At 46.0% G+C, this 16,616-nt stretch overlaps 5 protein-coding genes across 5 annotated transcripts; 1 reads left to right on the plus strand and 4 right to left on the minus strand.

Moving 5' to 3' along the window:
• Positions 1–4,554: 4,554 nt before the first annotated feature.
• C8R40DRAFT_1166916 (uncharacterized protein) lies at positions 4,555–5,338 on the minus strand (the record flags this gene model as incomplete). The annotated part of the gene is made up of 2 exons (XM_046230928.1): positions 4,555–5,141; positions 5,197–5,338. The coding sequence occupies 2 exons, from the start codon at positions 5,336–5,338 to the stop codon at positions 4,555–4,557; spliced, it is 729 nt and encodes a 242-aa protein (XP_046090040.1).
• Positions 5,339–6,196: 858 nt separating this feature from the next.
• On the minus strand, positions 6,197–8,778 carry C8R40DRAFT_1166917 (Alpha/Beta hydrolase protein; the record flags this gene model as incomplete). Its single annotated transcript, XM_046230929.1, has 14 exons — positions 6,197–6,353; positions 6,429–6,581; positions 6,640–6,730; positions 6,793–6,909; positions 6,969–7,234; positions 7,292–7,362; positions 7,416–7,613; positions 7,682–7,736; positions 7,794–7,937; positions 7,999–8,036; positions 8,106–8,123; positions 8,217–8,383; positions 8,433–8,460; positions 8,521–8,778. The coding sequence occupies 14 exons, from the start codon at positions 8,776–8,778 to the stop codon at positions 6,197–6,199; spliced, it is 1,761 nt and encodes a 586-aa protein (XP_046090041.1).
• Positions 8,779–9,512: 734 nt separating this feature from the next.
• On the plus strand, positions 9,513–10,388 carry C8R40DRAFT_995282 (uncharacterized protein; the record flags this gene model as incomplete). Its single annotated transcript, XM_046236766.1, has 1 exon — positions 9,513–10,388. A coding segment is annotated over one exon (876 nt), but the record flags the coding sequence as incomplete, so codon positions are not given.
• A 402-nt stretch (positions 10,389–10,790) lies between these two features.
• On the minus strand, positions 10,791–12,875 carry C8R40DRAFT_1166919 (cytochrome P450; the record flags this gene model as incomplete). The annotated part of the gene is made up of 11 exons (XM_046230930.1): positions 10,791–10,881; positions 10,945–11,091; positions 11,149–11,292; positions 11,352–11,433; positions 11,483–11,593; positions 11,645–11,723; positions 11,781–11,799; positions 11,852–11,949; positions 12,000–12,381; positions 12,434–12,638; positions 12,695–12,875. 11 exons carry the CDS (start codon positions 12,873–12,875, stop codon positions 10,791–10,793), a joined length of 1,539 nt encoding a protein of 512 aa, XP_046090043.1.
• A 349-nt stretch (positions 12,876–13,224) lies between these two features.
• On the minus strand, positions 13,225–15,802 carry C8R40DRAFT_1037267 (Metallo-dependent phosphatase-like protein; the record flags this gene model as incomplete). The annotated part of the gene is made up of 9 exons (XM_046223650.1): positions 13,225–13,396; positions 13,451–13,505; positions 13,558–13,778; positions 13,850–13,997; positions 14,054–14,196; positions 14,278–14,378; positions 14,437–15,159; positions 15,212–15,369; positions 15,430–15,802. 9 exons carry the CDS (start codon positions 15,800–15,802, stop codon positions 13,225–13,227), a joined length of 2,094 nt encoding a protein of 697 aa, XP_046090044.1.
• Between the last annotated feature and the right edge of the window lie 814 nt (positions 15,803–16,616).

A 16,616-nucleotide genomic window follows, 5' to 3' on the forward strand; every position in this document is an offset into this window, starting at 1 on the left:
CTAAAGTATTCAAAGCCTTTGACAAGGTATCTACGCTTAAAAGTGATGGATCTAACTGGGACACGTGGAAGAATCGAGTGGAGCTAGCCACCCGATCAATTGGATTTTCAGAGCACCTCACATCTAATCCAAAAGATGACGAAGCATGGGAAGCCAAGAAAGACGATGATGGAAATTTATTAAATGCCATTGTGGGCCGCCTATCAGACCAGATCTATAGGCGATACAAGAATTACGAAAACGTGTTTGATCTATGGAAAAATCTGCTGAGTGATTTTGATTCGAAAAGTGCTCTCACTGAAGCGCACTTACAACAACAGCTTCATTCCATGCGCTGCCATGAACCGTCAAAGGTTAACGAGCATTTGGATAAATTGTTGGAAATCAGGGACAGTTTGGAGGCGCGGAAAATCACCATTCCCGAGGAAATGTTCAATAACACGATCATTGCTTCCATCCCAAACATATTCAAACCAACGATTAACGCATTGGTAGTGGTTGCAGCAAGGACTTCAGTCCCGCTGACCACAAGGGAGCTAGTTTCGACGATACGTGCTGAAGCATCTGGTCATACCCGAGGACAGTCTGGAAAGAAGGAATCTGCAAATTATGCCGGCGGAAATTCCAACCGCGGCAAGGGTGGATTTAATCGAAATCGTGGAAACTTCAGAGGCCAGTCCAGGGGCAGAGGAAATGGCAGAGGAGGAGGTCAAAGTCGACCAAACTCCAACAATTCCACATGCTACAATTGCGGTGGAAAAGGGCATTTTGCTAATAAATGCAGCTCGCCGAAGAGACAACAGGCCAACGAGGCCCAAGAGAGTTCTCAGAAGAAGGAGAAAACCCAACCGTCTGGGAGCGGTAGTAATAATTGGAGATCAAAGAATAAAGAAGTGGGATCCTCAGCCACCATTGAGGAAGTACCCGAGTCATCGTGGGCAGCCGTGGAAGTTACCACAACTACGTCACAGGAGATATTTAATTTCTCTGAAATCGCTGGTAATTACGAGACAGCCTTCGTAGCATCTCACAGCAGCGGAGCAATTCTGTTTGACTCAGGATGCTCATCCCACATGACTCCACTTCAGGACAAACTTCGCAACACGCGGAATGTCCCTACCCGAATTATCCAGGCAGCTAACGCCGAGACTTTCACATCCAACATTGCCGGAAATCTCCAGATCGATCTTCCTATCAACACTGATGGAATCTCGAAATCACTTACGCTCCAAAACACTCTCCTATGCCCCAACACGCCAAATACACTTGTATCGTTGGGTAAACTTGATGATGCAGGATATGTGATGGTAATCAAAGATGGAACTCTTAAGATCATCAATAGACAGGGGGAGACAATTGGAATCGTTCCCAAGACAAATGGTCTCTACCAGATTCCGAGCGCAGAATATGCCTATGCCGGGAAGGCAACCAGGATGGTTTCGCTTTATGAAGCACACTGCATCGCTGGCCACCAGAACTATGCTTATGTCAAACATATGTTCAAATCAAACCAGGTTCATGGGATCAAGTTAGATCCTAAGCAGATGGAAGAACCCGAATGCCGAACTTGCATGCTTGCTAAAGCTGCCAGATCCCCGATCTCCAAAGTTCGAACATCCCCGAGAGCGGAAAAATTCGGTGATGTATTCCACATGGATGTATGGGGACCAGCTTCTGTCCAGACGTTAAATCATTATGTCTACGCATTGACAGTCATTGACGAAGCAACCAGTTGGTTGGAGGAACCGTTAATGAAGGGCAAAGATGAGGCTTTCGCTCAATACGTAATACTCCAAACCGGTCTCCAAACTCAATATGGCGTAACGGTCAAGAAACTCCACTCTGATCGAGGGGGAGAATTTCTCAGTGGTGAATTCACAGCATACCTGGAACGATTAGGCACTAAGCGTAGCCTTACGGTACATGACACTCCGGAACACAACGGCATAGCGGAACGCAGCCACAGGACGCTACTTAATGGAGTACGCAGCCTCATGATATCATCTGGATTACCGAAATGGCTTTGGGGATTCATGATGGGCTACACGGTGTATGTATGGAACAGGACACCAAAGAAGGCAAATGGTATGATTTCTCCATGGGAGAAACGATTTGGCACAATTCCCGACATCTCCAACTTCCACATCTTTGGGAGCACGGTCTATGTTAAACGTGAAAAGGAACCTGGGAAGCTTGACCCTCAAGCACAGGAAGGTCGATGGGTAGGCATCGAGCCAGAATCTAATGGTTACTTCATCTATTGGCCAGATCGCCACACAGTCTCAACCGAACGTAATGTGCAATTCTCTGATAGGCAGATCCAACCCGTTGAGGGGGAGGATCAGGATTTGGGAAATCTGGAAACATCGATCACCGAGTCGGAACAGCCTATCATACCAGTACCAGAGGAAATCGCCGAACCCATCAACCCAGATATAATCACAGGAAAACGCGTCAGGAAGCCGACCAAGAAAATCCAGGACATCATCAATGGACTTGGAGAGCCGAACCGAGAGCTTAGGCATCTTACAGCATCACTTGGTCAAGTAACAGGTGAAATCATCGCTGACCCCACATCAGTTGCAGAAGCAATGCGACGTCCCGATTGGTCTCAATGGCGGGAAGCCATGAATGAGGAAATCCGAAGATTACAACAGCGCGGGACATATGATATTGTCATTCCGCCTGATGATGCCAACATCCTCACATCGAAATGGGTATTCAGGACCAAGCGAGACGAACAAGGAAAAGTCACAGGCCACAGAGCCAGACTAGTGGTACGAGGTTTTAACCAGATACCAGACGTTGACTACTTCCCAGATGAAACGTTCGCATCAGTCACAAAGCTAGCAGCAGCTCGAGCCATCCTCAGCACAGGAGCTGAACAGAACATGTTCATCCACCAGATGGACGTCAAATCGGCATATCTATATGGTAAACTGGATGACAATGAACAAATCTACATGAAGGCACCACCAGGTGTCGACATTGAAGTTAAAGCAGGACAAGTGCTTAAACTCAAGCTCGCCCTCTATGGACTTAAACAAGCCGGTCGCCGTTGGTATATGAGATTCAGGGAGATCATGACATCAGTCGGTCTCACCAGGTCAAATTCCGATCATGCCGTATTCTATCGAACTGACCCCTTTTGTATCATATTCATCCACGTCGATGATATGACTATGCTTACCAAGACCATGGCTGTAATGGACACTCTAAAGAAGAAGATCAGGGACCAGATCGAAGTTGTCGATTCTGGAGAGATTCACTGGTTATTAGGGATTGAGATCCGCCGATCTCTACATACACGATCCATTCATTTATCCCAAAGGGCATATATTGACGCAATCCTATCTCGATATGGATTTGCAGATGTCAAACCCCTTTCCATTCCATTCGATCCACACATACATCTTACCAAGGACCAGATGCCAACTACCGTCGAGGATATCACATATATGCGCGACAAGCCCTACAGAGAAGCTGTTGGCGCCCTACAATACTTATCAGTAGCAACTCGACCCGACATTACTTACGCAGTCGGCATACTGGCAAAGTTTTTGCAGAACCCCGGAATTACTCACTGGAATGCTGTAAAGCGTGTTTATGCATATCTCAAATACACCCGAGACCTATGGCTCACATTCGGAGGAACACAAGCAGAAATAGAAGGATACACGGACGCTGACGGAATGTCCCAGGAGGATAGACATGCTATCTCAGGATACGTTTTCATGCTCAACGGAGGAGCAGTGTCATGGTCATCCAAGCGACAAGATACTATCTCATTATCAACCACGGAAGCTGAGTACATTGCTTTGACTCACGCTGCCAAGGAAGCAATTTGGTTTAGGAACCTCTTATCGGAATTATTCGGCCCTATCACAAAACCGATCATTCTCAATGCTGACAACCAATCTGCTATCGCTCTTGCTAAAGATGATCGCTTCCATGCCCGAACCAAACACATTGATATTCGATACCACTTCATCCGATATGTCGTTGAAGAAGGAAAGATTCGCCTTGTCTACTGCCCTACAGAAGACATGACTGCAGACATCTTTACAAAGGCGCTTCCATCTCTTAAGGCCAAACACTTCGCTGCGTCCATGGGACTAACAAAGGTTTGAGGGGGAGTGTTAACATTTGATGACTCACATACCATCTATGGAACATCGTTCTCTTGTTACAAACCACTATCTCACTATCGTGTTATCAGTCTCACCGCCGTGTTATCAATCCCACCATCGTGTACTATTACTATAGGACTACCAGTAGGATACATCGTATTGTACTTCCTTTCTCTCTCGCTATGTTAAGCTGTAACATGACATCGTCTACCTTGGACTTGTATATAAACCTGTAGTATTCGTCTTGTCGAATAAGTAGTCCTCTCTACTCCTTCATTGTCTGATCTGTGTGATCAACTACAGTGCTGTGTGCACTCTATCTCTTACTGCCATTGCTGCTGAATATAACGTGATTATATTCTAACAAGAAAAACATGGTTGCGTGAGGTTATGTTATCGACATGAATGCTATCGAAAAAAACTTTCAGAGGCCGAATGTATCCAAGGAATTTTGACTGGGTTCCTCTGCCAACCTCGACTTCTGTCTCTTCTCTGCCTCGTCTTTGATCTCCTTCATTTTCTTCACATAGACCTCTGACATCTCCATCTGCAGCATCTCCCCAACCCGCTGGTTCCACTTTTGAATATCGGAATCTTGAATGATCTTTATCTGCCAGAGGTGTTGCATAATTGCATCGGGATAACGAAATCGCCCTTCAACCGGGATTCTATTTTCAAAGTGCTCAAACAACTCTGTTTTGTTCAATGGGTTCCATGTCTTCAAAGGGACCTCCGCCAGCTTCTCCCAGACTTCGGTCGGATCATTTTTGCATTTTCGTAGTTCAGAAAATCGATGAGATCTCCAGGGCCAATTTGATGAAGTAAATGGGACTTCGGCAGAGTCTCGTACTGCCCCAAAACCAACTCTTTTGCCAGGTAAGATTTTCCACTCATCTGCGAAGTCATCCTTCTCGGTATTTAGCACCATTCGATTTTGTCTAATGGCGCCTGTGACCCCACTTTCGATTTGCCGCGTACGCGTGAGGGTGATCTGGACTACCCGATTACTATCTGAATAATGATATGTCGAATAGTGGCAGTCTACAAACAAAAAGCTGTCACACACCCAACTTCAGTTTTCGGTTTGGTTTAGACTTCTCCGAGGCGCGGGGAAGCAGAGGGCTGCCCATGACGTGGACATGGAAGACAACAAGGAGGAGGAGAAGGAAAATCGAACGCAATGACAATAACGGAGTACCAGTGGCCATGATATCTCCGATGGTTATGCACTTGATTGACGACGAGGCAACGACACCGAATAAGTTGAATGTCAGTGATCGTAAGGTTCACAATTAGATGGATACAGTCCGATTGATGGCAAAAATTTCCACAACGAGCGCGAAAGGAGCAGAGATGATATGAACGAGGAAAGAGATTGACGATGTGAAGTCTAAAAAGATGAAGGACTCGGACGCCATTCGCGAGTGATTGAACATAATGATGAGAGCGCACCTGTAAGCAGATTCGGCCAGCGAATCTGATGCTTGAGTCTTCGTTGATTAAGTGTGTAGTGGACGCGGATCAGGGATCTGGTTGTAGACGATACGAGTTTTAATTTGAAGAAATTGGAGAGGATTCAACTCAAAACTCGATATAAGCAGATACGAGGATACACGCACGAAAGGGATCGGCCAGCGAATTCACCTTTTATGCTTTGAACGAGGCTGATATGGCTGGGTGAAGGGTTAAAAAAGGCTGTCCTGGTTTCAAGTTGTGAGGTCGAAGCCCGACGGTTCTCTTCACACCGTCGTTTTTTCGCTTGCCCTATGTACACAATCAGACCTTCACTTAATTGCATAGCCCGTGTTGTTTGTAGAGAGAAATTTATAGGAAAACCCTTATCTCTGAAAACGATGCAATGTACTTCCCTGATATTTCCTGAAATCTGTCTTAGACGTACGCTCCTTCAATACTTGACTACACAAATTATATTATAAATCGAGTATGATAGTAAACGCTACAACATCGACACCATGCAAAAGTGCAGATATATAGATGATCTTTGTTAAAGAATGGGTGGAAGTATGTTTGCAAATAAGTCCAATAGTCCAAGAGACAAGAAGCTTTTAAGAACCCCCGCGAACGCGTCCACTCATACATATGATACCTTTCGGGCAAGAGGAACTTGCAGTCGCAATCGCAACACTGCTAGTGCCACTAGCACTTGCACTCTCGGTAGGCGTGGGAGACACCAGGAACTGGTCAGCTACGGATCGTATGAAGCTGAAGGTAAGAAAAAGAGATGAAATTCGCAATCAGTCATGATATGTTCGACCATGGAATGGGTAAGAAGCTCACTCGATCTGTTCTTTTCGGAAATTGTCCACAACCAGTTTCGTCTCGTTGGAAGACATGTACAGGGAGGTCTTTAATGAGCCATATTGCGACCATAAGGGTGCACCAACGAGGGCAGCGGCGAGGTTAGGAGTCAGGTGGGTAGCGAAGGAGAGCCTGAAAATTTTATGGGTTGTTATTGGCTTCGGATTTGTGTACGATCAGATCTGCTTACCAGTAAGCGACAGTCTGTTCAGCCAGCGCAAAATCGGGACTTGTCGAAGGGAGTTCGAGGAAGACGAAGAAGACATCGCTGGCATGGAAAACTAGACGTCAAGAGAGATAAATCAACACATCATCGTCATAGAAATAGTAATCAGCGACATACCTCCAGTCCACTCTGGGACGGACGGAAGGGTTTGAGCAAACTCGTAGCACCAAGAGGTCATCCCCTTAGATGCTGCGACTTCAAGCCAATTTCTTCTGGGTGCATGAAAATGGATATCTACGAGGCAATGAATATGGATCAGCCTTGTAAGATTGTATACTGAGTGTAATTCTCACCTCCATATGTCGAAGCACCCCTCTTGAACTGTTCTCCGAAGAAACTTACATTGCCCGTTCCATAAGGTGAACCAAGCGCTTCTACGTCAGGATACAGTCTCTCGAGCGTTGCCAATGTTGTTTCGTTACTGAGGAACGGAGCGTTGCGACCAACGTAATCAAGGCCAAGCCAGGTAATGTAGTCATCCGTTGTGTTTAAAGCTTGAGGTTGAACGAAAACTGTTCCTTCATCTTGGACGTCACCGACGATGAAGGGTTTATTAGCACTAGAAACGGATATAAACATCACTCAAGCAGAAGAAAATCACTTGTTGATTACTTACATTTTCCCTTGAGCTGTAAGAACAGCGGGACTATCAGGGATGATTTCACCATCGATTGCAGCTGCCCAAGGCTATGGTAGATATCGTTTGAATATGCGCATTAACTACAAAGCCATCAACTCACTCTAGCGCTGTAGGAATTCGGAGCACTCGCAATCGAATTTGCTGCATCCGCAAGCACAGATTCGTCGGCGGTTTGGAGGCAAGAAAAGGTGTCTGATGAGTTATTGCATCCAGCAAGGTTAACGAGGGCGTCGTATACCGGTTGGTTGACAGATGCGTTGAGAACGGGGACGGAAGTCGAAACCCCAGATTCAAGAATCTACGTAAGAACGAGGATGAGCATGAGAGAGAAACAAAGGGGGGTAGAAATGGTAGAATCTGACGTACAGCAGCACGGAAGAGATTGGTGTCTTCAGTCAAGAAATGATATGCGATCGACATTCTGTAAACGTATGTTTAACGACACGGACAGGAGGACTGCGTAGTCTTTGAGACTCACGACCCAGATGATTGTCCGAACAAGGTGACCTTATCCTTGTCTCCACCGAAATAAGAAATATAGTTCTGCACCCAGGTCATCGCATCCCTCTGGTCGTATAATCCCAGATTCAGGGCACCATTATCCTCTGCTTCCTGGCCACCACTGAATGAGATAGATTTAAATTTAGGGAAACCCGAATAACTATGGAAGGAACGCTACTCACAGGAATCCCCATAGCGCAAGACGATAGTTGATGATGACCTACGGACAAGACAAAATGTTTCAGAAATGACCCTGGAAGCCTGTGTTACACAGCCTATGGAAACGTACAGTGATAACCGGAAGTTCCTGGAAAAAAATTGGAGAAAATCAGTGTTTGCAAGGTTTACAATGTGGTGCAAAGGCAGAAAAACGGGAAAATTGAAAAATCTCGTTACATACCATTTTGGAAGAAACAGCAACGATACCACTACCCGGATATGAAAATGAAGCTCCTTGGGTGAGTCCTCCTCCGTAGATCCATACCATGACCGGTAGCTTTGAGGTTCTAGTGGTGTTGTGAGGGCGATAAATGTCGAGTAAGGTGCAATCTTCTCCGAAACCGTATTCTGTAGGATGGTGTAAGCAAAAACAAAGGCTTGCTACGTTAAGACGAACCTCCGTAGTTCGTCGTAGTAAGTGTACTCTAAGAAGTCAGGGAAAATCAATCGATGGACCATCGATTCAGATTTCTTAGGAGACCTACCGAGCTAACCGTAACTTGTGGACATGCAACCCCAGGTGCAGTGGCATTCACCACTGTAACGTTCCCATTATACAAAGGAGCTGTAGTCCTCTTGAATCTCTCCGCCGTCCCATAGCTGATGCCACGGAAGGTGTCTACACCCAAGGTGGAATTGTACACTCCTACAAAGGAGGTTTTGTCGATTGTGACGTTTACGAGACTAATTTGAGCATAGGAGGAGCCTAAGACCGACAAAGCGGTCAGGAGTGGGAGGAACATAAGGTCTATGCGGGAAGGGTGTTGGAACAGACTGAAGGCGGCTCGGAAGGAAAAGAGATGAATGAGTCTTGCTCAAGCTTGGCTTATAAAGGTGTCCCAGAAAAAGCTTCCGTTTTTCTGTCATGTCCGACGGATCCATCGGGTAGCAAGCGTTTCGTGGACGAAAGTTCGATTATATTTCTATTTATACACACTATCCGTTTTTTGCACTGGCAGTGACCGAAAAAGCTGATTCACAGAATCACAAGTCTGCGAAGCTGGCTATGTAATTTAAGAAAGAACTCGTACCTTTACACTACTTAGGAGGGCTTGAACGACAACAAGTTACAAGTGATTGGTACGCGAAAATCTAGGAAACCTTTTGGTTTGATTATCCGACCTATTCAAAATTTCCGGAAAGGGAGAATTCAGAGCACATGGATGATGATGGAAGTTTGGACAACTTTTCCGGAATTTGTGTAGGTGTTTGCTAGTTTCAGGAGGTTACAAGCCTCAGGATATGAGGCCAATTATTGCGAAGTCCCTGTTTGTGAGGACCTTCAGCGAGGCAGCGTCGCCACCGTCCGATGGAGAGATGAAATAGAGTTCGGGCCGGCACGAGGGAGGCTGTCCCGGTTCGCCACTGCCACCGGCATATTATTATTTTTCACTCATCCTCCGCGTCGATGTTCAGACACGTCCACCGGATATGTTCTAGTTTACACTCCGCCCCTTACTCTACTCGACATGCGCCCAGTGCATTAGCTGCTCGTACAGCCTCGGTTCCCCTTGCTGTCCGTGAGCGACGCGAAAAACAACTTGGACTAACCCCTGGCCCAGGAGAAACAGACGCTACACCTGACGGCCTTTCGCCTTCTGACTTGGCTAGGTACAAGAGACATAAAGCTCTTGGTACCCTTCCTAAGTCTGAAGATGGGAAAGTACAGTCACCAAAAGAATGGATTCAACGTAGGGACGCCAGGAGATCACGGATTCGTGGGTTCCGGACTATTAGACGAACTGTGCCAACCAAAGAGGATCCAGATGTGACAAAAACGGTGCAGGAAGTCGACGTTGCCGGTCAACCAGTGTACCTCCCTAATATCATCTTCCGTCTTGTCAGAAATCACACTCCCGAAGGGCAAGATTACAATCCCTTCGAAGCTACCTTCCGTGTTCCCCCATCTGTCACAAAAACCGATATTCGCTCGTACCTCTTCGCTGTGTATGGTGTCAAAACCACCTACATTCGTACGGACTTGTACTACGGCCGTAGCAAACCACGTGGACTGAGTAACCGCAAAATGCGAAGTACCTACAAACGTGCCGTCGTGGGTCTCGTTCATCCATTTTACTACCCACACCGTATGGAGGATATGCCTCAGGAAGAGAGAGATAAAAGGGAAGATTTCATCGAGCAACAGTATTTCGTCAAAGAAGCACATAAGATGTTTGCTCAGAATCGATTCCGAAGCGCGGCTACCTCTGCGAGAGGTGACGAATCGAAACAGTGGAAGTTCGACGAAGGAAGTGTGAAGGGACGAGGGAAAATCTTGAAAGAGGTTGCGAGGAGGAGGCAGTTGAAGGAGCAAATGGTGGCTGACTTGGTTGGGCAGTGGCAGAAGACGAGGATGGAAGGGAAGACAATGAATGTCGAGTTTCCGAGGAATAGGAAACCGAAGAAGGAAGTGGAGGCGAATGCATAATGAACAAACGATGGGTAATCGGTATCTAATTCAATTTAAATCTTTTATTACAGCTCTCATCTGGTATAGCAAAGATCATAAACGATTGAACATCTTTGCAACCTCCGTACACGGTTTTACGGGTATCACAACGTTGTTGTTGAAAATGATGACTATGGCTTTCTCCTCAGGCCTTAATCCGAATTACTGTTCGCACACTTCCCAGCGAATTCTTGTGAATAAGCTAAAGCTACTCATAACATTGGAAGTCATAGAGTGGGCCGTCCAATTTCTGGCAGGATACCACTATGTAGGGGCGAAAACTTCTAATCCCTATTTAGGTTTGCATCAGATTCCTTTATCGGCTTTTGCTTGCGCTACCACTTGCGCAACATCCGGGTTGCGCGCAGAAATGTTGCAACAGAAAGGAACCGGTCGACTACAAAGTAATGCAACAAATCAATCATAGTTGAGTGTGGACGTGTATATTTCGGCGACTCACACACTGAGACCTTCCTTGCACTGAAGGGAATCGGGAAGATTGCGATTTCCATCTGCATCTATCTCAGCACTAATATTCAGTGCCCAGAGTAAAAATGCGATATGGATGAACAAGCTGTTGTTTGCCACATGCCGTGCAACACAGATTCTTCCGGTGCTCGTCAGTGCTCGGGACCGAGTCTATTTGTTTATATATCAAACTCACCTCTTTCCAAAACCGTAAGTGACATGTCCCTCGTCCCTAGTATCTGCGATCGAAGATTTAAGCTTTCCGTTGTTATCCAGAAACCTCCCAGGATTGAAATGTTCAGCATCGTCGCCGTAAACGTTCTTGTCGAGATGTATCGACCTTTGAACGGGGATGAAATTGAGCCTCAATTGTTCCAAAGAACGTAGCCTCAAACTCACCAAACGTTCGCGTAACAGATCGTGTCCTTAGGCAAGAAATATCCTTCATAATAATCATCTTGAGTGAGCCGATGAGGTATTCCTGCGGAGGACGTGAATGCATGCTAGCGTATTTGCCGTTGTTACCTTACCCAGTGGGCCTACCCCTCTCCAGCGCATTATTTCTTTAACCATAGCTTGTATAAACGGCAAATGATCAAAGTCATCAAAGGTGGGGAGACGGTATGGTCCAACAACACGATCTAAAGCATAAACTCAGTGTTGTATATCAGCCTGGAACTAAATTTTCTCACCGAGTTCTTCCTGTGCTAGCCGCTGGGTTTCCGGATACAAAATCATCGCCTGCATGAACCAAGCTAGCTGACCAGAGGTCTGGGTGGCGAGCAAATCGATACTATGTGACAAATTACCAACATGCAAGATACTCACAGTTTCTGCTCCGCCTAAACTGTCATCAAGCTGAGCAAACCAAAAACCAATCAGTAAAAGTGCCAACGCACTAAACAGAGGCAGAAGTCCAAGCTGCTTCGAAAAAATCCTCCTTCTGAACGTTTCGGAGAAGTTTTCCACAGACGCTTGTTGGATCATCGCCCCTATCCTGAAAACATATAGTTAGTCCTCGTTCAAACTGTTCAATTCTTCAATCACTATTCGCTTTTGTACATCCACAGACAGCCCTTCTAGTGTGACTGTGACACGCTTGAAGGTCTCTTCTGCATCCCGTCTCCATGCACACATCCATCTTGGGAGATATCTCATCCACTCGAAGTAATTAAACTCAACCCAGAATGACCCTGGAACAGCGGCTACAAAAAATTTTCGATTAAACTGGTCAATTTTCCAAATGATTGGGTGATCAGAGTTCAGAAGCGGTGACCATCCATAAACTATAGAGAGAGTTAGAGATGTCGATGCGCGTTGAAAATGGTCAAGGAAGTTCTCTGGGTCGGTCAGCATTTGATCAAGCATAATGACAGACTCTGCCTCTTGGTATCCGAAGTATTCTTTTGCTGTCTGAGCTCTCAACGCCCTGAAACCAGCCGTGAATTCGACACTTCACTCCTTGAAGTATGAACGCTTACTCGTGAACTCTCCGGCGTTGTCTTTTCCACAAGTCATTGAGTCGGGCAAATCCCCAGTGCATGCCACTCGTAAGCATATTCAGAACAATGTAGTCCGGTCGATCTGAATAAATATTGGCACGTCGATCTAGAAGATCTGCTGCTGCTTTGTGCGTTCCCAACACGATTGTGTCCTGGCCGGCGATATTGAGATAGAAGATGGGACCTAGTGCAGCCGTCAACGACGAGACAATGAGCAGCTGAGGACACTAAATTTCTTACCATATTGTTTCGTCCACTGGTCGAAAACCAGCCACGGCTGACTTGTCGGAATCTGAAAAAGATTCCCCACAATTGGAAAACCTGAAGGCCCAGGTGGTAGTTTCGGACCCAGCTGCAACGCCTTGATCACTCGAAGGGTTACTACGAGGAATCCAATAGAAAACAAAAGAGTGTCCCACATCTCAGTTGGACGTGTACGTACGTAGTTTCAGTTTTTAAACCTTACCGTCAACGCTCTAAAGCCTCGTACTCAAGGATGTGCTTACTAGCTCGAATGATTTTTCACAAGCTCTTTGTTATTCGGATCGTTAAATCTTGGTCCGTACCGAATGACGAACTTGAACTAGAGTAACTTCGCCTCGTTATCTGTCAATACCTGTTAGGCCATCCCTTGAGGGAGGGGTTATGTTCGGTTTCGTGAGGATGACACTCAACTAGCTGAGTAGATCGATTCCTTCCTGCTTGCCAAATTATTGAGGGACCTCAGACTTCAAGAGCATAATGTACAACTAATTTAACTAATGGTCAGGTTACGGTGTAGCACCGGGTCCAACCAGAACCATATCATCAACAACATGGCCTTCAGGCTCAGCTTCGACCCCCTCCAAGCGTTTCCATGTACGAATCTTTTCCCCGTATTCGGAGATCTCATACACCCGGAATCGACGGTCAAATCCGACTTTGCCATATCCAGAATATGATCTGAATTTTCGCGTTATTTGAAAATTCGAAAAATAACGGACAACTTTCACGTACCCTCCACCACCAAAGCACATCCAAACTCCCTTCACGCGTCGACAATTTTCCGTAACTAGAACGAGGATCGTGAGCATAAAAGTATATAAGCCTGAAGCGAAACATACTGTGACTATGGCCATTAGCTACCACCTTCACTTCCTGCTTCGGACGCGTCTCAGACCCTGCCTGTGCATTAACGTGAATGCTCTCTGTAGCGTTCAACAACGCCTTCTCGAAAAACCCATCGGAAGAATCCGCGTTTCCGTTTGGCTCGAGTCCGCTCAAACCCACGTCTAACGGCCGTTGGGTGCTGGGATTCTTGTCTGGAGTGGAATAGGCTTCAGGTCTGAGAATAAGGGACAGGGAGTAAGAATGAGCTTGTTAATGCATTGACAACATATAACATCCGTAACGTACAAAGGCATGTGGAAGAACATCATCGCATTGGGTTTGGCAAGTCTGTGTGTTTGTGGTGTTAACTGGTCGGTCTGTCGGGCCCAATTTATTGATGATAAGTCTTTAGCGCCATCTGGGGTGAATGGTCTCTCTATCATGTTTATTGAAGCTGGAAAAAGTGCTTGAGGATATGTGAGAGGGGTTAATATAAGGGCAAAGACTGACCACTCTCCCTTAAGAACCAATCAATTTGATCCTGTCTCAGCCAATCATACGCAGTGGGTGTGAACATTCCCCAGAAGTTAAAGAACCCTTTCGAATAGGAGCCGGAGTCCAGAAAGTAGAGGGTGAGCAGGTGGGTCATTGAACTAATGGGGTAAATAAAGACAGGTATATAGATAGTGAGCATGAAAGAAAACCAGCAGGGAGGGCTTGTAAGTAGCACTCACGGATCTGCACTAAGAACTTTGAGAACATAATTTCCGACTCCGTGCAAGTCTCGTGGTCCTCTCTGAGCTAAGCTATAGGGCATGGCCTCCATCAGTTTCATCTGAAAATGTCCCTTCGGTAAGAATGTCTGAACATACGAGAAAAACGTCGCTGCTTACTTGATCCTCTCTGTCCATACCATTCTCAGAATCATGATTTCCAAAAACCGCTGCCCAAGGAATCCCTCTTCCCCATACTTCCTTCGCAAACTTTGCGAGAACACTCCTAGGGTCCCACGACGAGCCTTGTCCATTGAGCTGATCACCTGTAAAAACTACAAGATCCGGCTTCTCCGCATCCAGCATACGCGCCAGGAGTGTATTGGTAAGGTTGTCCGATCCAGGCCCATCCGGGGATGTACATAGTTTATCCAACGTTTCGCCCGTACGCATATCCCGACAGCTGCCAACAGACACCGAATAGTGCAAATCCGCAATCTGCATAATTTTGAATTTGCCATCTCTTGAAAAATGCAGTGGGGGTGCTTTCGGTACAGGATGGACACCTTTCCGGATAGTAATGTAGGTTCCCTCAACTATGTCGTCTTTTCTGTACATCGTAGGAGGCTCAAGTTTTTCGAATCCCCACCACGGTACGTCTTCTCCGAACAAGACGTCTATTTCTGTGATAATTTGGGCTTTGTCGTCTGAAGTCATCTCACCCGCGGTTTTGCCAACATGATACCAAAGGAAAAGCGGGTTAGCGTGATAGACACCTGTGCGAAGGGATTTATCGACTTTGGTCCAGCCATCAAGAGGGGATGGTTCTTCCTGAGAAGGGAGGAGGCGTATTGAGTCGATGAGATTGATGTCAAGGCGACGAGTACGACGGTACCATATGCTCTGAGTGGAGGGCATCAGGATAAGTAATTGATATACAGCAGAAGAGACGAACAAGAAAGCCACTCATATAACCGGATTCATCATTCAGATTCCGGTCCACACGAACCCAAGGCCCACGGATAGCGTCCTTTTCTGTCGTAGTCGAAGGCGCGCACAAGTCTCCAGCAATTATTGGGTCCATGTAGCAATGGGTTACGGATACTTCTGATACTATAAAACATGTGTAATATGAGAACCAAAACCGCCCAGATGATAATTCCGATAACTTACGACCAGTATCGTGAGGCAATAACGGAGCCCAAACATCCAAAGGAAAACTAGTTGTATCGACCTTATCCTGACCTGATCCTGGGATACCACTGACATTCCACCAGTCGACCCCTTCCGGCAGTTCGATACTGGAATTTCCACCTTGATCCTGACTAGTACTTCCATTTGATGTTGAAGATGCTGCAGCTAGATCCTCGCTACTCATGGAAATCGAGTCCCAGCTTTGCCAGCCCAGTCTTTGTTTTATGCCGGGTCCAGGTGTTGGTTGATATAAGATAAAAATGAACGTGAGGAGACAAGAGAAGCAAATGACCGCTGTTATGGGTGCACACATCGAGCGCAGAAAGCGCAAGGAACGGTATAGAAATGACATGTCGATGGGGAGCAGCCTTGAGGCTGAGCTTCTAGTTAGTTGAGGTGCGATAGGGCGAAGGAGGAGTGGGAAACGATAAATCTTGTGTGAAGAGAACGTGGAAAGCTGGTGAAATTAATACTTCAAGCGCTCAAAAGTGATTGCACGTTCTAAGCTCCACGTGGCACAGTTACGGACCTACGGTCTCGAAATATCCAGCTTTGGCCTAGTTCCGGAAGGATAAGATAAGATCTGATAAGATGTGGCAGACTACTTTACGCTCTCATCGCCGAGATTTCAACAAGCACTTATTCAATAACGGTAGGGTCTGGTAGGGACGGTAAACGAATTACTCGTGTTTTAGACAGTAACATTCCAACCCCCAGTGGAAAATTTGGACATTGGGCTCTTCTCTGGCTCAACCGAGCGAACACTCGTCCAGACTCGTCTTATCTCCCGATCGATGGTATAATTTTGAAAAGATTGTTGATTGGTGTCAGGTGGTTTTTAACACTGTTCGATAATCTCTTAAAACAGCTTGAGACAGATAATGTAATTGCAAGATAACTTGTAGTGGTTTAGAAAGGGATTCGCTTTGTGATGCTAAAGATGGAAGATAGCAATAACGCTGAGAGCGCCTATATATGTTATATCTTGTCATATAAGTAGTCTTGGTCCTTGAAAAATATATACAGTAAGTCCTCCGTGCTCCTCCAACTTGAATAAATACTGAAAAGGTCCAAAAAGAAGTTTGACCTTCGGCTCAGAGACTGACCTAACTAAGTAGCATACGCAGGAGGCAGATCATCATGGGCGACAGGTTCTAAAAAACCAT

This window comes from Lentinula edodes (genome assembly GCF_021015755.1).
Source record: "Lentinula edodes strain Le(Bin) 0899 ss11 chromosome Unknown C8R40scaffold_5, whole genome shotgun sequence".
Taxonomy (NCBI): domain Eukaryota; kingdom Fungi; phylum Basidiomycota; class Agaricomycetes; order Agaricales; family Omphalotaceae; genus Lentinula; species Lentinula edodes.